The sequence below is a fragment of the Cinclus cinclus genome, chromosome 8 (assembly GCF_963662255.1).
Source record: "Cinclus cinclus chromosome 8, bCinCin1.1, whole genome shotgun sequence".
In the NCBI taxonomy this organism is placed as follows: Eukaryota; Metazoa; Chordata; class Aves; order Passeriformes; family Cinclidae; genus Cinclus; species Cinclus cinclus.
Genome location: NC_085053.1, coordinates 3225723 through 3251026, shown reverse-complemented (window position 1 = coordinate 3251026; position 25304 = coordinate 3225723). Strand labels below are relative to the sequence as shown.

The window sequence follows — 25304 nt, the reverse complement described above, 5'->3', positions numbered from 1 at the left end:
TCAGGGTGACTTGAGGCGACAGGACCAGCAGCAGGCCTTCCTGTAGTACCAGTGTGAGCACAGCTTCACCTTCAGCACCAGCACACAGTTGGCCGTTGCTTTGTCTTCACAGACATCTTCTGGGGAGCAGAAGCACATGCAGAAGGGGTTACAAAGGACATGTGCTTCCCCAGCACGGACATCATGGGCAAAGCCAAGGGCTCCTCCACCTCCCTGCCCTCCCAGACATACCTGGTGCCTCTGTGGGGCATGGCTGGAGCTGGCACATCTGCCTGGCCTCTGGTTTGGCAGAGGGGTCACAGCCCTGAGCCAGTGCTTCCCCCTGGTAGCATTTCACCTCCCGCAGTCGCACACCAGCACCACACGTCTTACTGCACTTTTGGGGTGAAGAAGCAGGAAGGAGAGCATGAGAGGCATTTTCTGTTTTTCTATAGCTCCCAAGTTCTTTGCTCTACTGAGGTCTCCCAAACCCTGTTGGGGGAACCCTGTTCTTGAGGAGGTTTGGGTTAAATGCCACACTGATCTCAAACTTACTCTCCCTTTTTTTTTTTTTTCTGAAGGAAAGCATCCCTGAGTTGGGGTAGGGGCAGAGCAAGGAAGAGTTTGCTTTTCACCTCTTTATTGAAGCTCAGAACTACTTTTGTATGGAGTGTTGATGCTGTGACAGAAAATGGAGAAAATGGCTGCTATAAGCCAGACACAGCTCGCCAGTCTTCCCATACCCTAAATGTTCACCAGTTACTATTAAGGGAAAGAGGGAAAGACAAAACGTGGACTCCTAGCAGCAGAGGAGACACAGCTGTATCCTGCATGCCTGGAGTGTGGTGCATGATCTTCTTGAGGCAATAACCCCCGTGCCCCAAGATTTTCTCCAGCCTGCATGTGCCAGTCTCTCATCCTGCTGCCTGCTCTGCAGAAGAACAGAACTTGGGGTCCCATCCAGACTTGGCAGAGCAGGCTGCCAGAGATACCTGCCTCAGCACAGCCCCTGCTCCACCAACCAGGGCTACGAGGCTTCCCCTGCCCCTTCCCCACCAGCCCCAGCCCTACCTGGGACCAGGAGGTGGTGAACCACGTTGAACACGGCCTCCTGAAACAGGCAGCTTGTTCCTCAGGTTTCGGAGAGGTCTGGCAGCGTTTCTCAGGGTACTCTCTGTACAGCCCATTCTCCAGTCCCACGCACAGCACCAGCCGGGTCTTCATCCCTCGCCCACAGCTGGCGTCACACTGCGAGGGAGCAGAGCAGCCTGGTAGCAAATGATGCTCGAGCTTCAGGCAAGAGGGCATTCTGCTCAGAAGGAAGGCTTAATGCCTGTGCTCACACCAGTCTAACAGAGGGAAGTGCTGCCCAGATTTCCCAGGGAGCAGGGACAGATGCTGGTAATTAGTGTTCAGTTGAGTTCACCTTGGCTGGCCCCGAGAGCAGCTACCGCAGGGCACCTGGAGCAGCCCAGCTAAGACTGCAAGAGGCTGTTTCTGTCTTATTTTATGTGCATCTATGTTCTGAAAATCCACATAGCATATGCATGTAGCAACCTACATCTTGGAATACTGCCAAGCTTTGTGTGGTCCCAAGGGGGCCAAAGTGGTGCAGTGCAGGTGATGTGCACAGACAAGCACCGCTAAACCCAGAGCTATGCAGGCTCAGCTGGGAGGGCTCTCTCCATCAGGACACCACCAGGAAAAGCAACAGGAGGCAGGATCTGCTCCCTGATGCCCATGCAGGCAGTTGCCAGTTTGAGATTTCACTGCTTTGAGTCCTTTTTCACCACAGCAGGGCCAGCACAACTGGCTTGCATCTGCCCTTAGTCACCCTGAGAGCTCAGAGCTCATCAGCAAAGAGAACACAGCAAAGAAGCTGGCACAGGCAAAGGTGGGGAGCTCAGCTGGTCTTTCAGAGCTCTGATGAGTTTCACAGCCAGGTCACAGCTGAAAATGGCACTTCAGGACTGTGTGTGACCTGCAGGGAGGGTAAGACCAAGGGAGGGTTACAGAACTGCCAGGTTTAACCAGCCTGTGCTTGTTACTGGTGCTGGAGGAGGTTCAGCTGAATGCAGTCAGCAGCTATAAAGGGAGCAAAGTGAGAAAAGAGGCTTAGCCATGATTGGAGGGAAGAGGGCTTGGCTGCTTCCTTTATTTCCTAGAAACTTTTCCTTCGTGCTATATGAATCCCGGTTTTGCTCAAGACTTCAAAGAAAAAGCCTCACAACTGACTCAGTGTGTTTCTTTGGGTACCGTGGGATTTGGATCAGCATGGATAGGGAAGCCTGAAGTCTTTAGGCCTTGAGCAATAGAAAGAGAGTAAAAAGATGTGCAGAGGCTGAGCGTTGGGTGGAACAGAGCACCTGGACCACATTCACTGGACTGTCATCTCTTAAGCAGGTTCACAGGTAAGGTCTGGATGTGACTTTTAAGCACAGGGATCTGGGCTGTGGTTCAGGTTTACCCCCAGCTGTTATTTATTAGAGACAAAGCCGATTTTATTCAGACCTTCTCTTTACTGGTGGGAAACTCCTGTCCTTCGTTGGGGTGAGTGAACCGAGGGGCCAGGTGGGAGAACAGTTTCCTCAAGGTATTGCTGCCCTCCCGTGGAACTCCTCGGGAAGGCAGCGAATGCCACAAACTTTGGGGTTTTTTTGGGGCATGGAAGGGACAAGCTGGGATATTCTCTACTCCTCCCCTCTTTCTCAAAGGAGCCGGGACAAGGATACAAATCCGTATTTGGAGGTCACACTATACAACTGTACTCTGCCAAGGTAACCAAGCTCCCACCACATCCTGTGGGATATAGGGTGGAAAGGAAGTCTGAGAACACAGGGCTGGGCTTGGCTTTACCTGCTCCCACTCCTGCTCTACCCAGTGTGCAGGGCAGTTCTTGTCTCCACACGGGTGGACAGCCAGGGGCTTGGTGGCCAGGTCACACTGCGAGCTGGAGATCACCTTGCCCTCCAGGTTGCGACATGCGATGAAGCGGCTCATGCGCCCCTCTCCACACGAACCTGAGCACTTGGAGAGCAAAAGGCATTTAGACACATCAGAAAGCAGGGAATTGCAAAAGTCAGGGTCGGTGGTGCCAGTAGAGTCGAGTCCAGAGTCCAGCCCTGACACTGGGACTGCTGCACTGGATCCCAAGGGACTTTAGAGGTTCATTTGGTCAGGGGCTTCCATTCTCCAAGTGCCATGAGCTTCCCAGATTATTGAATGGAGCTCAGCTCCCAGCTAACCGAAATTTACAGCAAGGAGAGGCAAAAACAGAGGTTATTTTAGTTTCGGTAGCTTGGTCTCTGCCAGAAGAGAGCCGACAGAGGTCTGCAGCACATCTGCCCAGCTGCTCCCACCCTCTAGCCCAGCGCTGGGTGCCAGAGGCGCGGCAGATGCCCGGACTCACGGGGCCCCAGTCGGAGGTGGTCCAGCGGCGGTCGCAGGGTGGGCCCGTGCACGGCTTCTCGCTGCTGGGCTTGTGGGACTCGTCGCACTGGGGAGCTTCCACGGAGCAGCGCACCTCTCGTTTCATCGTCCCCAGAGCCCCACACCGCGCCGAGCACTGCAAGGGCCGCACCGCGAGAGTCAGCCCCGGGGCTCAGGAGCACAGAACAAGGGTGGGGAAGCAGCTGTGCTCTAGGACAGAGGGGAAGGGCCCCAGCAAGGACAGAAAAAGGTGTGTCCGCCTCTGTCTTTGCTGCTCATTTAGTTTGGGACCTAGAGCTACGGCACATCGATGTGCTGATGCCTAAAGTGCTGTTCAAAGTCACTGGGCGACAACCTGAGCACACTATGGGAAGTCAGTCCAAGGGACTGCAACGGGCTTTTAGACTTTCTGTATCTCCGTGGTACTGTTTCCCAACTGGCCCTCAGTTTGGATCCTCTAAGAGAGGAATCTTCTTGCTTCAGGGCTTTCACTTGATCAATGTCCCGCTTTAGAAGTGACCATAGAAATAATATTTTGTAATGGCCTTTGTCTGCTGAGCAGTGCCAGAACAGGGCACCGCAGATAAAGGCACTCCTTGTTTCCCCAGGGTGCAGCTGGCCAGGGGCTTCCTCAGCACCCAACATCCACCAGCCACCTTCCTCCAGGCCCCACCCTAGCCCTGCCTGCTCAGCTCTGGGGAGCATAACCTACCTCGGACCACTCGGAGAGCTCCCACTGGGGCCCGCAGGCCTTGTTCTTGCAGGCTTTCCTCTCCATGGGCCTGGCCAGCCCTGCTGCCTCGCAGAGGTCATCGTAGACAGAGCTGTCGAAGCCCGGTGCCAGCATCTTCCAGCAGCGCACGGTGCGGTACTGGAAGCCCTCGCCGCAGGTCCGGGAACACTCGCTCCACCGGCTGGTCTCCCACCTCCACGAGCAGAGAAAGCACAAAGGAACACCCAGGTAAGGGGGACCAGGGGCATACAGTGGCAGGGCTGTGCCTCCCTCACCCAGCAGCTGCTGCTGTGGCTCCGCTCATCATACCTGAGTAAACGGTTCTGGCCTTGAAACTAGCTTTGCCCTTAGCAGGCAATTTAGGTCCCAAATTCTTCCCTCTTTTTGCTTACAAGGGGACACAAGGTCTTCTTAGTTTGAGCATACCTTTCAGCCCAAAAAATGGCTGTATGCCTTGAGCAGAAAATAATCCTTAGGAAGATATCTCCCTGTGGACAGCTGATGTCACTTCAACTCACCTAGGCTGGCAGTCTCTCCCTGTGCAAAATTCGTGAGTAGGTTCTGGTCGGGTCAGGGCATCACAGTAGGATTCATCCACTTCCACTCCATCATAGCGCACACACATGGCATAGGAGGTGCTGATACCTGCTGGAGCAGCAACACCCTCAGCCGTGCTCCATCAGATCCAACAGCCTCCTCCCACCTGCATTAAGTAACTGGAGTGCTCACTGCCTCTGAAACTCTCACTGTCATATAAAAAAATACCAGGATTCTTTCCCCCAACAGCCCAGAAGGACCTCATGTGATCAGTAACCTGAAGCCAAACCTACCTGAAGTGCAGGTGGAGCTGCAGGGGGCATAAGCTGAGACTTTCCACCGATACATGTCAGCCAAGCTGATGTCATCGTGGCCCACGGGGCTCACGTCGAACTCATTGCTGTGGAAAAAGGAGGTGGTGTGAGCTAAAAATAAAAAAATGGCTGCAGATGTGAAATATAGGGAAATTCCTCCTTTATGTCTGTGAAGATGGAAAGAAAGCCAGTGTTTCTGCTTTCCATTTCCCCTCCCATCCTTGGGCAAGGCAGACCACTAGTGAACAGAGAGTGCAAAGCCTTGATCCACTTCCCAAATTCAACCAGCAAGGAGGAAACATCATTCATAGTGAGTCTTGTGTATATAATGGTTTGCCAGCCGTGGGGGTGCCCTCAGCCTCAGCTCATACCTTGCCTGGAGGCGTGATTTGGGCTGGGAAGGGAAGCTCAAGCAAGGTCTCTCTCGTATCATGTAACGTGATGGGGAGAGATCTTGTGTAGCTTGCCAGAAATATTTAAAAGCTGGTCCTCAGCCTCCTGCCAAATGTTTACAGAAGCTTCAGAATCTTATGTGCCCAGAGGAATGGGACAGGAGGGGCATGACGTGATGGTATATGTGTATATGTGACATGCTATGGATTCCTGGCCTTCTTTACAACCACTCGAGGTCCTTCAGCACCCATTTAAATGGACCCCAAAATACGTTCCAGGAACTTTGTTTCAGGCCAGTTGCAACAATCAGTCCTTGGAGGAAGCACCTACAGCAGCTTCCATGGATAGCCACGTGTGAGTGGGAACATCAAGGACTGGCTCGGCCCTCCCTCCCCAGCCAACCATGCTCTGTTTTGCCCAGGACATCAGGTGCCACCTTTCAGTGCCGGGGGCTCGCAGAGGCTCTGCCTGGCTGATGTCGGCCGTGGGGCTGGCCCCAAGCAGAGGGCTCTCCACAGATGCCATCACGCTGTAGTTGGCTTCCCCCTGGCTCCCAGCAAATGCCTCCACCTTTGGGTCCTCCGGCGAGTTCTCGCGAGCCAGCGCTCTGCGGAGGCCCTGTGGCCAGCGGGGCCAGAGCCCGGCTCCGGCCGTGGAGTTGCTGGGGGCCAGCCTGGCTGCCAGGGGCTGCAGCTCCCTGCAAAAGGCAGCGTTGTGAGGGTCTCGGTGGCAGAGGCGCCTGAAGAGACGGAGCCTGGAGGATGTCACACGGCTGTTCTCCGACAGCTCGGGTCTCCTCATGCTGTAGGGCACAGCCGTGCTGATGGAGATTTGGTTGAACCTGAGAGCTAGAATTAAAATACATGCTTTAACTATACGAGGTGGTTTGTACTTCAGCGTGTGGTATTTAACAAGGCAAAAAACATTCAGTGTTCAACCTAAAAATAAAAAATTTCTACCAGGGAGCATCAGCAGGCTTTAATTACCTTGGCCAACCCCTTCCTCTGTCCGCCCAGTGCTCCAGAGCCCCATTTCAGCTCCAGTCTGGGCCTTCAGTCCTGGGCTGCACAATGTTGCAGGTGTTCTTTGTTCCTGGATTGTTGTATGGCTCTCCCAGATGGACCTCAGATTTGACTTGTCCCCTTGCTATCCCCTGATGATCACTGGACTACCTGCCAAGCTCAGGCACCAAGTGAGTGCCCTGCCTAACCCATATTACAGGATCACAGAACCACAGAATGATCTAGGTTGGAAAAGACCTTTGAGATTATCAAGTCCAACCTATGACCTAACACCTCCTCACTGTGGCCACCCTCTCACAGCCTCCCCTTCCCCCACAGAGCTACTGGCCCTTGCTGATCCCTGACAGTCTCCACCCCACTATTTACCACCCTTCCCTCCCGTCCAGACTGATGCTAAAGCCATCTTAGATTTCAAGGTGTGGAATGTCTGCTTTCAGTGAATAAAACAGGGGGAGGAAGAACAAAGCAACCAACCCAATGCTGTTTCTTCACCAACTGCTGCTGCTTCCTCACCAATTGCTGCTGCTTCCTCCTCCTCCTCTTCCTCTCCTGCTGTGTTTGCATGGTAGACCTGTCTGATCTGAAAGTTGTACTTCTCCTTCTCTTCACTTTGTTCCCAGCCCCAGTCCCGGGTCTGACTGGTAGAGTCAGTCTGGAAAAAGTGTGGGGGACCAAAGTCTAAATCTTCTTGCCCTTCCCTTAGAGGAAGCTGTTCACTGGTGTCATCTGGTGACAGGGAGAGCCATGTGGCATTGGAGTCCTGGGCAGCTCTGGAGCTGGCTGGAATGGGATGGTTCTGGCTGGTTTCTGGTAGGTGGTGATAGAGAGGGCTGGCAAGAGCAGGGGCTGCAGTTCGGAGAGGTGGTGTCCGTGGGACAGTGTAGTCGTAAGTTATGTGAGGCATTTTCCCATTAAAGTTATAGTACTGGAGGAAACAGGGAAAGAAAACAAAACTTCTTTTATTTTAATGGTATGAATTTCCCAAAAGCCTTTTCTAGCCCTATCTGTTTGGTGATGGCTGTTAAGAGAAGACAGCAGGCTCATAAATCCAAAAGGAAAGCCCCCCTCCTCCCCCCCCCCCACCTGTCTGGCTTCCTCAGCCCACCTACACATGCAGGTTTGGCTTGGGAACCAGGTTATATTCCTGTTATCTGGCTCCTCACATACCATGGCATTCAGAGACTGGTTAGTGGGCCCGTGAGCTATGATATACTCCAGCCCATCCGAGGTCAGGCTCAAGGGCCGCCGGTACTTGAAGATGGTGCCAGCTACCCTGAAGTTCTGAGGGTTGTCAATGGCAGAGTTACCGTTGAAGAAGAAATGCCCAGATTCATCTGCAAGTGCTTCAAAGAGAGAGAAAACAGACAAAGAGGACATTCTGCAGAACTCTGGCAAATGAGGAGAGCAAAGAGCCCACGAATGAGAAATGCCCAGCAGAAACAGAACCCCAGGCCCTGGCCATAGCAAATTTGGGTTCCAAATGTCTCTCCTGGCACTGGAGATGTGGTAACCTTGGTTTTTGGAGAGATGAAGCACCCATGTAGCTACCCTGGAGGAAATGTTCTCAGTAGCTCTCTCACAGCACAGGTGGGAGTGCACAGAGCCTCTCCAGGCAGCTGAACTGGGGTCTTCACACCCATGCAGCTCCTCTGCTCACCCAGGATGTTTTCTGTTTTCCTGCGCTCAATGATGAGGATGTCCGTGGCACCAGCAGGGATGTTGGTGATGAACACGTAACCTAAGGAACAGAACAGAGCATGAGGAGACCCCCAGGACAGAAAAGGTCTGGGTGGGAAAAACAGCTCATGGGACAAGTGTGTTTGTAGGGAGGCAGCACTGCCCTTCAGGAGCAGGGTGCCAAGGAACTAAATGCACATTGCACCAGTCTGTGAGCTCTCATTCCAAATCTCCTCTGAAATCCCATTAACAGATCACCATTAAGGATGTCAGTCTGAGCACTGCTGGGTTTGGAGTCGGGAAGGAACTGCACAATGAAACAGTCTGGCTTTGGGGGTGTGGATGAATGTGCTTTCACACTCTTTCTGGCAAGAGCACAGAAAAAAAAGCTTAGTAGTGATCAGGGCTGATGCTGAACAGAGGGTGGAAAAAGACCATAGGTCCCCTCAGCTCCTGACTCCATGGAATTTGTCTCGGGAGTAACATAAAAATTGACCTTTAAAAGGAGAGGAAATAAGAGGCTCTTAAAGTTGTGTGGTTTGGCAGCTGGTCTTTCCCGCTGGAAATGCAGGTCTTGTCTGTTCTGTAAGGCGTTATGTAATGCTGGAATGGAGGCCAAAACTGTGCCCATACTGTTACAGGGGGTTATACCACTACCCCTGCCCTGGAAAGGGGCCTGAGTGCTTTTCTAGGCTGGTGTTTGTAGGGAGCGAGGCAAGCTAGTGAAACAACAAAAGTGTGAAATGTTGTTCCAAAACATCCTCAAAACATAGTTCATTAATTATTAATGAGCATACCACAGTCAACATTCCTCCTGTGGTTGGAGGACTGGCCCATGAGGCTGCAGGGATGAATCTCAGCCTGATTTTAGAGGGAAACTGTCCTTCAGCTGTGCCAGACACAGGACTGGGGAAAGCAGATTAAATGCAGGCTGAAACAAATGGTGTGACCCTCATCATGGCTTAAGTTTCAAATGAACACGTAGCACAAATAAAAGAAGATTCATTGATCTCTTCACGTTATCTGAGGTGGGTGAGATGCCAAAATCAATAGGAACAAATAGATCCCCAGCTGCTTCCTATTCTAAACAGGTGAAGGGAAACCTTATTAGCCCAATATAGAGCACATCAAACCAATCTCCTCTGATTATTAAGTGAGAAGGACAAAACACAGGCATATAAGCAGGGGTGGTGGCACTCCTCGACTCTTTCCACCAAGCAGCTGGGAAAGCTTCTACCCACATTCAAGCCAGTCCCCCTCCATGCCAGCTGGTGGTAAGAAGTAGCAGGTGAAGTCTCCAGACTGGTAGCAGGGAGTACCTATCTGTGAGATTGCCTTTCGGAAGGTGCCCGAGACACGGTGGCAAGTGCTGCCGTCCCCTCCACACACCCTGCATCTGTCCATCGTCCGGGGCGAGTACAGGCTCCCATCACACCCAACTGGCTGCAAAGGACAAAACAAGAGAGGGCTTCCTGGGGTCAGCTTATCTCCACAGGGGCAGGGTCTGTCCCAGGAAACGCTACTGTGCTCTTTTGGGGAGGTTCTGGGGGGTTGTAATGAAGGAATCCAATACAAGGCCTCTGTTCCAATTCCCTGCTGGGACCCCTTGGCTTTGCGATGACCAGGAGGTCCAGCCATGCAATTAAGATCCCAATTTCTCTACAGCTTCCTCCCAGAGCCTCACCTCACACTTCCCATTGATGCAGACCCCTTGATAGGTCCTGTCCTTGCAGGAGGTACCATCCTGTGCTCGGGCCATCAGCTGCCTCTCTCCACTCCGGGTGGTGCACTGGAGGTCACACGGCTTGTTGGAGATACTGGTGTAGTCATCTGCAGGGACAGAGGCAGAGGGTCACCAGGCAGGTTAAGATGTCCAGAGATGGGCAGTGAGGAAAGGGACCTTCCCCTTGTCCCTACTGATGGTTTGATGTCACCTTGGATGTTCCTGCTACTCACGATGACACCCCGAGGCCACGGATTTTACAGCAGCGAAGGGGTGACAGTGTGAGGTTGCACTGGGGACTGTGCCAAGCAGAAATACTTCTTGCAGGCAAACCCTCTTCCTTGCCACGCCCTTGTAGTGCCATCACTGTGCCCAACATGGGAATTTGCATCAGCATATCCCAGGCCACTCATAAATGCCCAAGAGCAAAATTGGGCTGTAAGAGGGGCACAGGCTGTGTGGGGTGATGGCCAGCCATGCCCCGTTCACCTGAACAGCTGGAGGTGCAGATGCTCCACGTCCCCTTGGCAGCTAATGGAAATACAGGTGAGTCAGAAACAAGGTAATATCTTAGGAGAACTCAGTCTGGGTCTCAGGACAACTGGACACCCATGTGGAAGTCACTGTTTAGGAAACTAATGAGCATCCTGTTCAGAACAACCCAGAGCAGCCAGGAGCATCCATCCCTTGCTCCCTAGCACTTTACTTTTCTGTGCCCAAGATAATCCCATGGGTGTGTTCTGACCCTCATCCCTTGTGTGAAGTTGTGAAAACTCACCAGGATAGAGGGGCATCCAGTGGTAATAGCGCTTCCCAAAGGCTTTGGCATTGAAACTGGAGCACTGCTGCTGTTTGAAGCTTGCTGTGTTGGCTGGGCAGGGCTATGGAGGGAATAAATGCAATCAAAAAGCTCCCTATCTCACAGCCAGTCTTGTGACAGCTGCTTGTCCCTGCCGCATCCTTGCAGGATGAAAATGCCCTGTTCATCCTGGAAGGAATTGGTGATGGACTTGGAAGTCCCATAAGAGAGGCAGAAAGGCCAGGTCTTCATTGCCAAGGGCCTCTCAAACAGCTGCATTTAACAGCGTTGCAGAAATTCCTTCCAGCAATGGGAAAAGTAGCAATGGGAAAAGCATGCTGGAAAAACTTCATCCCTCACCTCCCCCCACAACAAATATGCTTTTACATCCTTTTGTCCCATCTCCCAGCCCCAAACAATAGAGCCCATCTCCCACATCCTCAAAGGCACCATATCCCTTGTCTCCATCTTCTGAGGGACCAATCCCACCCTGAGTGCCAGTAATTTTGCAGCTCCAAGCAGGACCCCCTGAGTCCCACAGCCCCCAGTAAGAACCAATCAGAATTGGAAGTGGCTCTCACCTGCTGCTGGCACAGTTGGTAGTGCTTGGCTTGACCAACACACACGGTGCTGTTCATTCCCTGGGGCATCTGGAGTCTGAAAAGCAGAAGTTTCCAGACATGAGCTGGAGGGCTGTGAAGTACCCAAGTACTGAGGATGACACAGGAGTCAGATCTGACTTAAGTGGGAGAAACAAGGCAGGTGTTTCATCAGAGCAGAGCTTTCTGGATCTAGACTGGCCAACATCTCCTCTGAAACAGATCTTCAGTGCTTTTAGGTGTGCTGTGATTTTAGGCTATTCTTATTTTCAGAGTAGGCTGAGCATCAGGTAGAACCGGATGGTCCGTCACTCCTACAGATGTGCCCAGGATTTGCAGTGACTGGGGGAACTGATTTCAGAATCCACAGTGCAATAGGCAGAGAGATGGTGCCTATCAGGGGGACTGGCCACCCCAACAGATTATCAGGGAAGGCTTGCTGCAGGTGATGAACCAAAACCATAGGAATTTCTCAACACTTGAATCTTTCACTCTGATAGCATGAGCTCTCCAGGAGATACTCTAATGCAAAGACAGAAAAAATTCTTGAAACCTGTGAAGATATATGGAGAATGGCTGAGACCAAAGGTTAAGGCAATGCAGCAATGAACTGCAAAACCAATTTAGGCAATATGTAAAGATCTGCAGCAGAAAATGTGTTAACAGCACTGGGAACCGAGGACCTAAGGAACAGCATAAGCATATTCATGCTGGTCTGGCTGGAGGTACTGCAGCTGTCCCTCCAGAGCAATGCTTTACATGACACAGGCAGGGCCTAAATTTTTGAAGTAAGACTTCAAAAGTGCTATGCCTTTCAGAAGCAGAGGTTTCCTGCAGAGTCAGGCAGAAATTGTTTCATGGCCATACCTGGCTCACACTTAAGCCATTCAGAATGCTTAATGCTGCAGAAACCTTTGGGTTGGGATTTCTCTTTTTTAATTCAGATTTGATCCCGGGACTAAAACATCAGAGCAAACCCTTCCTTCCCCAGCTGTGGAGTCAAGGATAGAGCTGGCATCAAATGGAGAGAAAAATATTTCTTCTGGAAGCAGGCAAAGTGCAGAAGGGCTGCTCTGGCTGTAGGGGTGCAAGACAGCCCCAGGCTCCCTCCCCATGCTGTTCCCCTCTGCTTTCCCAGGGTGCTGGAGTGGAAGAGCAGCAACAGAGACATCCAGGGAGGCCACAGCCAGAGGGAAGGTCCTACAGCACATCTGGACCTTCACCATACTGTCAACCAGCTCACAGAAATCAGTTTTCTGCTGCAGGAAGGAGGGCACGTTAGGGGCCCTGGTCTGAGCTTGCTCTGCTCAGGAGTGCATTCACGCAGAAGGGAAAGCTCGCTGTGCTGCAGGACGCCCACTCTCATTAACATCCCAGGAGCCTGGAGTAGCAGGTTACAGAGCTGCTGGAGGACGAGGAGGAGGAGGGGGAATTGGTGCCAAGGTAGCCCAGAGAAGAGAGCAGAAGTTCAGGCAGCTGCAGTTCCCCTGCTCTCCCCACTCCCACAAACCCAATCTGACTGATCCCAGGACTGTAGCAGCTGTAGGGGACAAATGCAGATGCTGTCAGGTGACAACCAGATAAATGACAGAGGGGAAAAAACTTGCCAGCTCTGCAGGGAATAAAGTGTGGAAATTGCTGAGATGTGGCTGAGCTGGCTGCTGTCAGGAATAAATCAAGTCCCCATAAGGTGTCTGGCAGTATTGTGCCCACATCCTGAGCACAGGAACTAGCCACAGATCCGGGCTGGGTTGAGAATTAGCCACAAATCACAGCAGCCATGGCGATGAGGATTTGTGAAGGAAAGGAGAAGAGGAACAGAGCCAGCCTTCTCCAGCCCATAAAACCCTCATCATCAGCACTCCAAGAGAGGACCAAGCCCTTGCTCCCTATCAGATAAGTCAAGCTGAGTGGGTGACATGTTCAGGGAACCTGTCACCTACCCCACTGCAGCGTGCTTCTCCTGTCATCCTTCCCCACCACTGCCCACTGAAACAGCTGCCTTCCTTTCCGGAGGCCACAGATGAGGGAATGGCTCACCCTGCACCCCAGGAGGTTCAGCCCCAAAACAAAGGTGCGGGGCATCCCATTTGCCTGGCCACAGGCTCAGGCTGGACTACAACTCACCTCTGTCGCAAGCAGTGCCTCTCCCGGGACATCACACCCCCTCCACAGGACCGGGAGCAGGTGGACCAGGAGCTCCACTCTCCCCACCACTTGGTGACTTCTTCATCCCAGGCGCCAGCTCCATCAGCTGCCTCACTACTGTCCTGACAGAAACAGAGCATTGTTAGCTGGAGAACCTGGCTCCTTGCCACCAAAGGCAGCTGTCCTGTCACCTGGATGCCTCCTAAACAGGCAACAGGATCTGAGTCCTGGTGGGGTCACACCAGGATCACAAAATTAAAAGTTCCCTCCAAGACTGAGTTCTGCATGGGAAGCAGGATGCCTTGAGATCTAGAGAAGGGCTGGACACGTGTGGCAGTAACAGCAGCTGCAGCCTGGCCCCACAGCATCACTCCCAGCTTGGGTGAAGCAGAGCACAGCTCACACCTGGCTCAGGAGGGAAGAGGAAGAGCTGCAGTTCTTGGCCGTGCAGGCAAGCTGGGAGTACACAGGCGTCAATTCTCAGAGCTGCATTCCCATGAATAACCTTCCCTTTGTGACTAAAGCAGCTCACATCCAGGCTCCTCATCCCCCAACCCTCACAAAAATCATTTTCAAGGGAACTTCAGAACCAGAGCCTCTCCCCACAAACCCCACTATATTCAGAGGAGGAATGCTCCCTCTCCCAGCACATCTTCCTGGGGCTCAGCCTTTACATCATTTGGCAAACCTGAGCTCCTCTGGCCCCAGCAGGGTCCTTGCAGTAGGCAGCTGTTGGCTATGTGTCCACAATTCCCAGCAGGTAAGCAATTCTGTGGTTTAGTTGGGATTTTTTGTTTGTTTGTTTGTTTTTTCTTGGCAGTATTTTCCTGTTAAGTGTCCGATGGTCTAAAAGCTCCCAGGGACTTCAGCAAACTTGCTGAAACACAGCTGTGAGTAGTGTTGAATGCAGCCCTGAGTTTAACACAGGACAGTGACTGGAAAGGATTTATCCAGTTAAAATGCAAAGCGTTTAAATATTAATGGATGAAAATTAATGCATTTTGTGAGTGTGTGTGTGTGTGTGTGTGTGTGAAGTGTGCTTTCTTAAAGCAAGAGCTCAGGGAAGTTGTATCAGTGCTACTGTTAGCAAAACACGCTGGTGTTGATGGTCCTGTTGTACACAACCTCTGCAAAGCAGAACTGATGGATCTGAGAGAAAACTCAGCAGGGTTTGCTCATCATTAAATGTGCTCTGCTCACTACTTGGGCTGTCTCTTGGCTTTATGCTCTTTCACGGTGCACTAAAGCCAAAGTGCTCTTCATTTTGTCATGTAATTCCTGCCTGAGAACTTGTGTTTCCTCAGTGCCTGCCAACAGAACAGCCTCTGGGCAGAGGAGATGCAGCTGGTTTATGCAAATGTTTTTTAAATTGTAACTTAAATGGTTGAAATGTGCACAGTGCCTCTTTTTGATGGCAGGAAGGAACATACTCTGCTGCAAAAAAAAGCACCGTGTTGCCTGATGCTTTGGTCTCCAGTGATTGCAATAGCTGATTTCAAAAACAAGACAGCTAAACTCCTTGTTGTACTTCACTGTTCTGGCTGGAGCTGACTTGCCTGACAGGGACCAAATGCTCTGGTCAGCAGCTGAGCTGTTATAAGGAAAAGTAAATTGAAAGAAACAGACATGTTTTCTAAAATACTTTTTTCTGTTATTTCAAATTACCATCTCAACCAATTTCTTATGAGAATTTTTGTCTCATTGTATATTATCAGACTGTAAATGGAAATTCTGACTATGCAAATTCCACATTTGCAAAGGAAACAAACCAAAAGTCTCTCATTATAAGGTGTTTTCAACTAAAATCTTTCTCTGATCACTCCTGTGCTTCTTTGTGATACATATTTCAAGGCTGGGGTGGAAGAGCTCTTCACAGCTGTCAGGAAGGAGAATTCCCGTGATTTATCTGGTGCCTGAGTGGAGAGCTCAGCACAAAACTGATTCTCCAATAGCTGGGGTAAAATCCAAAGCTGGTGTCTTACCCCTTCCATGAGGCACAGGACTGCCAGGACAGAAGGCACATGGACCAAAAGCTGCAATATTAGCACAGCCTTTCCCCAAATGACAATAAAAACCTGTGCAGCTGTTACCTACAAGGTAGTCCTGCCCTGAGGATCTTGTGATCCAAGCAGGTGAGAAGGGGCAGAAGGAAAACAGGTGAAGTGAAATAGTCTGCTCTGTTGGTCTACCCCCAGACAGGATGCAGGGTTTGTGTATTTGGAACGCTGAGAAGATGCAGGCTCCTTTTCAGGGTTCCTTCTCTTGCTTGGGGTGTTCTGCCTGGATGCTAGGAGATTGGGCATGTGGGGACACAGCTGAGGTTTGGGGGAAGATCAGCATCCCTACCTCTGTGAGCTTCTTTCTCATGGACAGGACAGGACAGGACAGGACAGGACAGGATAGGATAGGATAGGATAGGATAGATATCTGCACTGCACCCCACTGATAGGAGCCCAGATGAAGATTTATTGGAAGATTCTAGTCAGGAAGACTTGTTCTTTTAATGGAATGTGTTCCCCCATAACCAAAATCCCTGCTCCTGCTGCTTCTCTGCACTGGAGGAATCAATCACTTTTTAAGCAGATTGATTTGGCTCTCAGCTTTTCCATGACTAAGCTCCCTTGCCAGACCTTCCCTAGGAGCATTTATTTTCTGGTGTAAGCAAGGACAGTGCTGAGCTGTCCCCTTGGCCATGTCCCTTATGGTATGACTACATCCGAGTCCTAGGCCTGGACTAGGAGTGGGAACTTCAGGTACTTAGAGCTGTGGCAGCTGGTTCAAATCTGTGCTGAATTTATTGTATTGTCAGAAATAAATCTGCATTGATGACGACACACAAATTGTTCTTGTTTTTAACTGCAGATACATGCATTTTCCAAAAGTCCAGATAATAATTTAAGGACTGTGGGACAGACTCCAGATTAGATTAACTCCTATCTTCAGTCTCCCAAATCTTGACAAATCCCAAGAGTGGATTCTGGACAAATGAAATCCCCTACCCACCTACTCCTCACAGGGGGAGAAATTAAAGGGGCTGGATTTTGAACTCTTTTGGACTGTCCTGGTTATGGGAGATGCTGGAGCTGCTCTAATTTGCACTCTGGAATCATGGAAATCATGCAGAATCATGGAAAAGGAGCAGGCTGAAGGAGCATGTGCATCTCCTGTGCTCTAAACACCAGCTCTCTGGTGTTTAGACAGGAGGTGCACAAGGGTCCAGCTTTTATAAGGCTGGCTCTGCCTGGGCTTGGCCAAGGGCTCTGCCTGAAGGAGTTACGATTCCTTACGTGATGAGAATTTCCATCCCTAGAAAAGACAGACCATATTCCAGCTCAGCCAGGTACTCCCCACAAGAATTTCCCCCGAGGTGCCTGTGGTTTGGCACCTGGTGGTTACAGAGCTGCAGCTTTTCCTCTCTGAGGCTAACCAAGGAATTCCAGTGCCTCCACACCTGTGCTGGAGGCCATGTGAGGGCTGCCCTCCTGCCCCTCGCAGGGGGAGCAGGGCTATGAACACCAACCTGCAGGAACATTTCCAGGATAAAAATGCCTGTCCCTAGATTTGCCAGTATCAAAGGAACATCACTCTCCAAGCCACTGCTACTGAAAGCTCTTTCTGCCCAAGTGAAGCCCCAGCAGCTGCTTCCCCTTTCCCCTCTGCCAAACAAAGGCTGCCACAAGCAAGAAATGCTTCAGCCCTCCTGTGCCTGACATCCTATCAGATTTCCAGGCGGTCTTTCTGAAGAGTTGAAAGGGATAAAATAAATTCTCCGCTGCCCCTCTGTCATGCTCTGGATCAGCTCAGAGCTACACTGGGATTCCCAGAAACCTGGGAATAACTGCAATTACTGTGTCGGTGGCCCAGTCCCCTGTGTTGCTTATTGTTGTGCCTAATCTTGAGATTCGTGATTCTTGAGCCTGGCTGCTGGAAAAAAAAGCTGTTTGAGAAGAGAGACCACAGACATGCCTCCTTAATAGAGGAGCTGAGGGGAAAGGCTCTTGCTGCAGCCTTGAGGGCTGGCCCACCACTGAAGGGCACAGTAGCTGTCGTAAAATGTTCTGCTCAGCCCTGTCTGAGCGTGTAAGACAACTTGAAACAGCAGCTGAAAATGAAATAAATTCTTCCCAGACCTCTTCCAAGGCTGTTAACTGCATGTCCTCTACCAAAAATTTCCCTTCTCTATACAGCAAACCACACCAATTACTGAAATACTAAGTAGCTTCAGATGTCTGAATGCCTGGAATGAATGGTAGATTATTATCTGGGAATGAATGACCCTGTTCAACGCCCCTGGTTTGGATTCTCCATCTCATTCTCTGACTAAAGCTGTGGTGATACACTCTACCAGAGCCCTGAGAAAAAACAAAACAAAACAAAACAAAAACAAACAAAAAAACAATAGCAGTTGCAATTATGCCCTGATATTTTACAAAAGAAGCAGGGCTTGTATGAAGCTGTTTCTCATCCTGTCATTGTTTTGCACTATTTGTGTAGACTAGATAGTCAGTGTGAGAGATTCGATATTGGAAGCAGACACAAACCCAAATTTTCCCTAGAAAAGCTGAAACAAGCTATCTAAGGAGTTTTTCATAGAGGCAGGTGCCCTGAGGAAGCAATGAACAATAATTTTAAGGGATCAGGAAGAACAGCAATCTGTGGGAAAACGGAAGCTTGTTAAGGATGTGGAATTGCAGCAGATAAGTAACAAAAGTCTGGACAGATAATGAGGCATAGATGAAAAGCAAATTAAAAAAACAGTGAACAGAAGCCAGTGGAGAACTACCAAATTCTGTTCATAACCCTGCCATGACAGAAAGTTCATAGGCAAGTGCTGCACGTCATTACGAAAGACTTGGTCCAAGTCAGGTCATTCCCCGCAAGCAGGGTAATGCACTTATCCTGGGGCAAGCTGGTAGAAAAGCTGGAAAACTGTGAAGGGGGAGGAGAGAGTAACAGGCAGTGAACATGAGACATGTCTATCACCAGGTTTTTTCAGAGGCATTGAACGCAGTTTGGAAGGAAGTTAGTGTGGAAGCTACTCGCCCAAACTATGGATTGAGGTTTGCCGATACTCTTTGTATAATATTTTATATGGAAAAAGGGAGGGCAGGAGGAACCACAGGTTAATTCCCCAGCGAGCATTTCGTGCACTGCCTTGCACCAGAGACTGACAACAATCAGTACCAGCAACCCAGACACCTCACACCCCGTCATCTGTGATCACATTGCTCCGCGGGGAATCTCCTGGAGCAAGGGAATCTTCAGGGCAGAGCTGGACCCAGAACTGGTGTGTGTTTATCCCGGGGAACCCTCCTCCCACCGGGGGATGCCCGTGTCTGAGGTGCTGCTCAAACACGGAGCAGCTTGTGCACATGTGCTGATGGAGGAGTCCGTCCAGGTCTGTCCCAGTGAAGGGCTTCACATCTGTTTGGCTTGACCTGGCTTGCTCTGCCTGAAGCTTCTGACTTAGCCCTGCAGCTCAGGGGTAAAACAGAACAGGCAGCGGATGTGCAGGAAGGCAAAAACAAAGTGAAAATGAGACACTTCAGCTTCAAAATTAAGACAAACCCCAGACCAGAAGACAGTAAATCTCCAGCGTCTGGTCTTCTCTGTGTCTAAAACGGCTCACGTGGGATTGCTTTATCGCAGCCGTGAGCCTGGGGGTGGGAAACACGACCCAAAACCCTCTGCCTTTAGCAAAGCAGAGTTCCTTAAGCAGCAAAGAAATCCGGCCAGGTTCCCCTCGAGGAAACGGGAGCGCCGAGGCACAATGCAGGCAGTGACCCGTGGAGGCAGGGGCGCCGCCGGCGCCCCGCGAAGTCGGGATTTCTGCCGGGAGGATGGGATTTCTGCCGACCCCGCCACGGGAACGGGGGCGATTCACCCCGGCCGGGCCTCGGGAAGGAGACGGGACAGGGGTCTCGGTGCTGCGGTGAAACAAGTGCCGCGGGAGGAGGGCCGGGTTGAGGGGTCCTTTGTGGAGGAGAGGAGGGATGAGGGGAGCGCGGGGCTCTGATGCCTGGACACGCATCCCATGGTTAGTGGGGAAAGCAGCTGCCTGAAGCCATGCTCGGGGCGGCCGGAGGGACAGGGACGGGGAAAATCTGTTTGTTTCCAGCCCTAAACTTGAGCCAACCTTCTGCTAGGGGCGAACGCGGAGGGATGAACGTGGTGGGCAGCTTCGGGCGAACCCCCAGCCAGGGAAAGGCGCCGCGCCCCCGCGGTCCCTCCGGTGATGCCGGGACCCTCTTCGTGCATCCTCACACCCCCGTCAGCCTTTTGTTAGCGCCAGGCACGACAAGCGGGCAAAGTCCGGTCCTCGAGGTCAGCTTGGGGGAGAGGCGACGAAACCCCTTCCCCATGCAAGTGAGGGAGGGAAGCGCGGGGATCCCGGAGCACGGGAGCCTGAAACCTGCGGGGAAGGGCGAGGGGCCGCGGGTCGGACCCCTCCGCGTCCCTGCCCCGCCGCGGCTCCCCGAGGGGAGGGAAGAAGGGAAGGAAGGCAGGAGGGAGGGAGGGCGCTGGGGGAGGCTCGGCGGCCGCCGCTTACCTTATCGCCGAGGGGGGCGGCGGCGCGGAGGAGGAGGAGGAGGAGGAGGAGGAGGAGGAGGAGGAGGCGGCGGGGAGCGGCGGCCATGCCGCGCTGCTGCTGCCGCTGCCGCGGAGGAGGAGGCGGCTCGGCGGCCCACCAGCGGCGGCAGCGGGCGCGGCGGGGCCCGCGGAGCGCGGCCCGGCATGGCTGGGGGAGTTAATGACTTTACAACCTGCCGGGTGGCGGGCGGCGACCCGCGGCGCTGCCGCTCGGCGGGGGAGGGATGGAGGGAGGGATGGATGGATGGATGGATGGATGGATGGATGGATGGATGGATGGATGGATGGATGGATGGATGGATGGATGGATGGGGATGGGGATGGGGATGGGATGGGGGCCGGGCGCTCCTCGGGCCCCGCCGCGCCCCGCCTGCCCCTCGCACCGCCCTGCTGCCGCCGTCCCGGGGCTCGGAGCTCTCTCCGGGCGATTCTTTCCGAGCCCCCGCGGCGGCCCCGGCACCGAGAGGTCCCTGCGGAGCCACCCGCGCTGCCCCTCACTCTCAAGCGGAGCCCTCCGTTCGTTTATTGCCCCCAAAATTCTTTTGCTACCCGATTCCTCCTTCCTGCCCTCTGTAGGCAAGCTCTCCTTCCCAGGGCATCCTTCTGCCCGGGCTGGAACAGACTGCGCTCCGTGCTGGGACGGAGCACAGCATCCCCCAGGACGGGGAGCTGCTCTTGCTGGGAGGGTGGTTGAATCACAGAACCCTAGTATGGTTTGGGTTGGAAGGAACCTTAAAGGTCATCTTGTCGCACCCCTTGCATGCCACGGGCGGGGACGGTTTCCACTATCCCAGGTTGCTCCAAGCCCCAACCCCGGTCTTGAACACTGCCAGGGATGGGGCAGCCACAGCTTCCCTGGGCAACCTGTGCCAGGACCTCACCTCCCTCACAGGGAAGAATTTCTTCCCAATATCCCATCTAAACCCGCCCTCTGGCAGTTTCATGCCAATCCCCCTTGTCCTGTCACTCCATGCCCTTAACAAAACATCCCTCTGCAGCTCTCTTGGAGCACTTTCAGACACTGGAAGAAGCTCTCGGATCTCTTGCCTCCTCCTTTCTGGGTTGCCCCTTGCTTCTGACCAGAAGGCAGCTTTTGGCAAGATGCTGCCAGTGCCCGTGCCGGCACACCTCGGCCCTCCCGGGAGCTGCCTGCTGTGATCCACGGCCACAGGCTGTACAGAAATGGCATCAGGTGTGCCCAGCCCGGGGCGGGAGCTGGGGAGCAGCGGGTCCTGCCTGCCAGATGTGCTGTAATTAGTGTGGGAAGGCGATCCGAGTCCCATCGCTCCCTCACCAAGGGTTTCAGCCTCAAGGTGGAGCGAGGGGAGAGGAAAGACAGGGATGTCAGCAGGGGGACTCCTGATCAAAGATGTTTGCTGGCAGGGAGGGGCAAGGGGAGGAGGGGGCGATCTGCTTCTGACCCAGCCGGAGAAAATGAGGCTGAGAAGCACTGACAAAGAACAGAGTTGTGCCTACAAAAGCAGGGAGGGGAGAAAAGTTTCAGTCAGTTCCTGGCTGTTCTGCCCTGCTGCAGCCTCGTGTAATGTTCCTCCGGAGCCAGGTCCTGCCCTGCAGGTAAGAAAAATTGTGAAGGGCACGGAGGTGTGGGAGAGGCTGTGCCTAAGAAGAAAAGGGGGGCTGGCTGGCTCCAGCTGAGCAAGTTTCAGTGTGTCTGATCTTCTTCAGGCCCTCTCAAAAGCAGTGTCTGAGCAGGAGCCCTGGCAGGCAGAAGGAGGTTGTGCAGCACGGACATTTGGACAGAGGGGTCTGCATGTGAGGCTCTGTGGGAGTGTGACAGGGCAAATCCAGGTGGCCTCCAATGCTCTCCCTTCCAGGGCCCCTCTGTGCCCCTCTCTCCTGACCCTTCTTACTAGTCCTGCTTTCATCCTCTTTCATCACTACCGAGCCTCCTGTGCTCACAGGGCTGACACAAGTGCAGTGTGGAAGGCAGAAAGACAATTTTAAAATGCTGCTTGTCATTTCACATCCTGAGTTTAGGCAGTGTGATTGTTTCCTTGAGGTGCAGAGGTTTTGAATACTCTCAGTCAATGTGGGAACAAGGATATGGGAGATAATGGCTCCCTTGCAGTCTTGAGACACCCCCACATTAACCAGTGTCTGGGAAGGTTTGGAAGTGTTACTCAACTGATTAAATGCATTTTAAATCTTGTTAACAAAGCCACCACAGCTTACTCCCAGGCTCCTAATAATTTCCAATCCACTTTTCTCTATTATTTTTTTCCCCTACTGTCTTTATTCAGACTGTAAAGCTGCCTCTTTCTAACTGGGCCAGCTGGTTCTGATGTGGGACGTGTAATGTGTGAGCAGACTGAGCCTGGCATGTGCAGCAGCCCTTTGTGGTCTTCCATTTATCTTTACCATCACCAGGGGCTTTTCCCCTGTTGCTTTCCAGTTTCATGTGTCCTGTTAACAGAAAGGAGGTCTGTACTGCCACCAGGCGATGTTTAAAGGACTCATGAGTTTGAGGATATCCCCTGTTTCACACCCATGGTTTTTATCCCAAATGTCTCTCCATAGCCAGTGTTTTTCATTATAGGATGCCAGTCCTGTTTAGAACTGATTCACACTCATCCCCTGCCCTCTGGAAGTTGCCTGGGATTATTTCAACCTCTTGTTTCACTGAATTTGGTTCCATCAGCCAACAGTTTGCCAAAAAATCTTCCAAACACAATCAGAAGGGGAACCACAGGCCTCTGGAATGGAGAAGCAGTGTTTGTGGCTGCTGTTGCATCAGGTCCTGAACATGACCTGAAGGGATTCATTCTGCTCACAGCTCACCTGTCACAGGTAGCAGCTGCCTTCTCATGGTCCATCATGGGAAAGTCTTGGGATCATAATTATAGAGGTTGAAAGTTAAGAAAACTGTATGTGAGACTGGCCTGGTGTGGAGATGTCTTTAGGTATCTCTTTATTTCTCTGTGTGTATTCCTGCTGCTGCCCAGCCTGCTGGAGGGATCCTGGTGCCTGCCCTGGAACAGATGCCCCCCCCCAGCCCAGGAATAATTGGACTTCTCTCCCCCTGTGAGGAGGAACCTGTGTGATCCAGGCACTCTGCAGACACAAGCTGTGCCCAGGGCTGTGGCTGATCCTTCTTTCTAAACTGCTCTGAGCAGCCCTAAGGATTCAGGTCTGTTAACACAGAAAACAGGGGCTTCATTCAGCTCAAGCTGTCATTGTGGGAAGAGGCTAGGTCTGCATTGCCATGTGCTGGTTTTTGATTCCCAGAGGTGTCTGAGTGGTCCCCAGGCTGCCGGGGCAGGGGATGGGGTAGACCTCAAAGGATTATGAGTTGTGTGGAGGCTGCTCCCATTCCTTGTGTTTTGCTATCCTGATGCCTCTGCTTTGCCTCTGAGAGGATCCTCAGCTCTTGAGTGCCCTCATGAGGGATCTACAGAGCTTCTCCTCAGCCTCAGCACAGCTGCTCAGTCCAGACACAGCCGAGAGGCCAGGGGGATGCCTGCCATGGCTTAGCCCCCTCCCTCTGTGGGGAACACACTTTTAAGCTGCATTCTTTGAGCCTTTTCATCACAGGCTCTCGGATCCACGTCCCACAGGCTGAGGCCAAGCTCCTTTGTGTGCTTCATTGTACAGCTGCTTCCCCTGCAGAGTCGAAGGTGGGAAATAAAAACAGATTCCAGCTCCCAATATCTGCAGATCTCAATTACAATGGAGGTTTTGTAGGCCAGAAAGTGGCCCCCGAGGGAGCAGCCCTGTGGCAGTGGAGTCTGTGCATGGAGCTGCAGGAGGGTTAAGCTGCAGAAGAGCTCACAGATGTTAAAGCTCAACAGGAGAGATGTGGCTGAACTGGGTTCACTCTTCCTCCTTGTGCCCTGCCTTCTTCCAGCTCCAGCCCAGGCTGGTGCAAAAAGGTGAGAAGAGATGTGGCAGGAATGTACCAGTCACAGGGTCAGGGATGTTGCAGGCAGCACAGGGTGATGTGCCACACCTGGGCAGCACTGGCTGGGCCACTTGGCTTTACATGCTGAGGGTGACGAAGTTACATTGGCTCGCAGGACAGCAGCACATTCACAGGGATAATCAGGGCTGATTTTGTGGTGGAGCAGTCCAGGCTGGCCTTCCAGGACTGGTTTTGCCCCTCAGGTGTGCTCCTGTGCAATTTTCAAGGTTATTTTTAGGATTGTTGAGCACCTCGTGGCAACACATCCTTCCCTGCAGAACTGCTGCTGCAGAGATTGGGACTCAAAAAAACCCACCGGTGCCTCTGAGTTTGCCTCTGAGTTTGTTCAGCTGCTCCCTTTGGACTTGCTTTTGGATTCATGTGCTAGACTTTAAAAAGCAGCCTGGTTTTTGCATCCAGTGTTGCTGTACCTGGGGACACTGGATTTTCATGTAAATCTTTGGTGTAGGACCAGATCTCTGACATCAAACAGGAGAGGGGTGATGTTTACCTCTGGCAATCAATCACATGGACATCTATGTGAAGGCAGGTGTCATTGTTATGAGTACTGTTGTTAGAGGACTGAAGAAAATCCAAACTAACAGGGTAAATCCCCTTTTCTTTTCCAGACCTTTCTCTGTTTAGGCTAGAGCTGGACAAAATAATTCATTGCAAAAGTAAAAGTTTGTGTGTGCTGAGGTGATGGAATATCAAGTGGAACCAATCTGTTGAAATGAGAAATATTTGCTTCTCATATTTCTAAAACATTTCAGTTGTCAGTGGATTTCATTTTCATTTATTATCATTAAGTGTTATGCAAACCCCAGTGTATTTCAGCCTGGGTTGAATCCAGCAGCTCTTTGGGGGTTTGTTTTTAATATTGTCTCAGTTGAAAAAGCTGCAAATATTTGCCCCGAACAACTGAGAAAAATGTTGTTTAGAACTTTTCCAGGAAAAGCAAATACTCACTTTGTCAGCATAGCTACAGCCCTGACCTAAATAAAACAATACCTAATGTGATGATCTCTTTAGCTTAATGAAAACAGCTAAGAAGAAAGAATGGAATACAGTCAGACTCCAATCTCAGCGTGCTGGCTTCTTTCACAATCTCACCATTTATTTTTAAATAGAAGTCCTGTTCCAGAAGCAAGCACATATTTGTCTTTGAAAGGCCATAAAAATATCCCTGTATTGGAACAACTCAGGCAGGTGACACTTTCAGCAATGGGGAGTTGCCTTTGCATACCTGGGCTATCCATTGCAAACGCAGTATGTATAATGGAGATAATATTAAAATACAGATTTCCATCAAAATATTGGCATAGCATGATTAATGCTCTGCTGGTTCTTACACCAACACCCACACTTAACCCTGCTGAGCAGGATATAGTGTTTTCTCTCACCAAAGTAGTGTACAGCAATAGAAAAGAGAGAGAGGAGG

General features: G+C 51.8%; 1 protein-coding gene across 1 annotated transcript; it reads right to left on the bottom strand.

Moving 5' to 3' along the window:
• Positions 1–19990, bottom strand: LOC134046871 (ADAMTS-like protein 2). Its single transcript, XM_062497692.1, has 18 exons — positions 19886–19990; positions 13333–13475; positions 11188–11263; positions 10586–10688; positions 9769–9914; positions 9404–9527; positions 8065–8145; positions 7575–7750; positions 6882–7332; positions 5822–6233; positions 4972–5078; positions 4660–4786; positions 4121–4334; positions 3389–3544; positions 2836–3006; positions 1051–1227; positions 232–376; positions 1–119 (listed from the first exon to the last, which is right to left on the bottom strand). The coding sequence occupies exons 1-18, from the start codon at positions 19988–19990 to the stop codon at positions 1–3; spliced, it is 3033 nt and encodes a 1010-aa protein (XP_062353676.1).
• Positions 19991–25304: the final 5314 nt, after the last annotated feature.

What these genes read in the sequence shown, in the direction of transcription:
- LOC134046871 (XM_062497692.1), bottom strand. Translation starts at nt 19,990, where the DNA reads ATGGCCGCCGCTCCCCGCCGCCTCCTCCTCCTCCTCCTCCTCCTCCTC. An exon ending in AGGCACTGCTTGCGACAGAG is followed by an intron (nt 11,264 to 13,332) that starts GTGAGTTGTAGT and finishes TCTGCTTTTCAG; the next exon opens with ACTCCAGATGCCCCAGGGAA. An exon ending in ATGCCCCACAGAGGCACCAG is followed by an intron (nt 120 to 231) that starts GTATGTCTGGGA and finishes TCTGCTCCCCAG; the next exon opens with AAGATGTCTGTGAAGACAAA.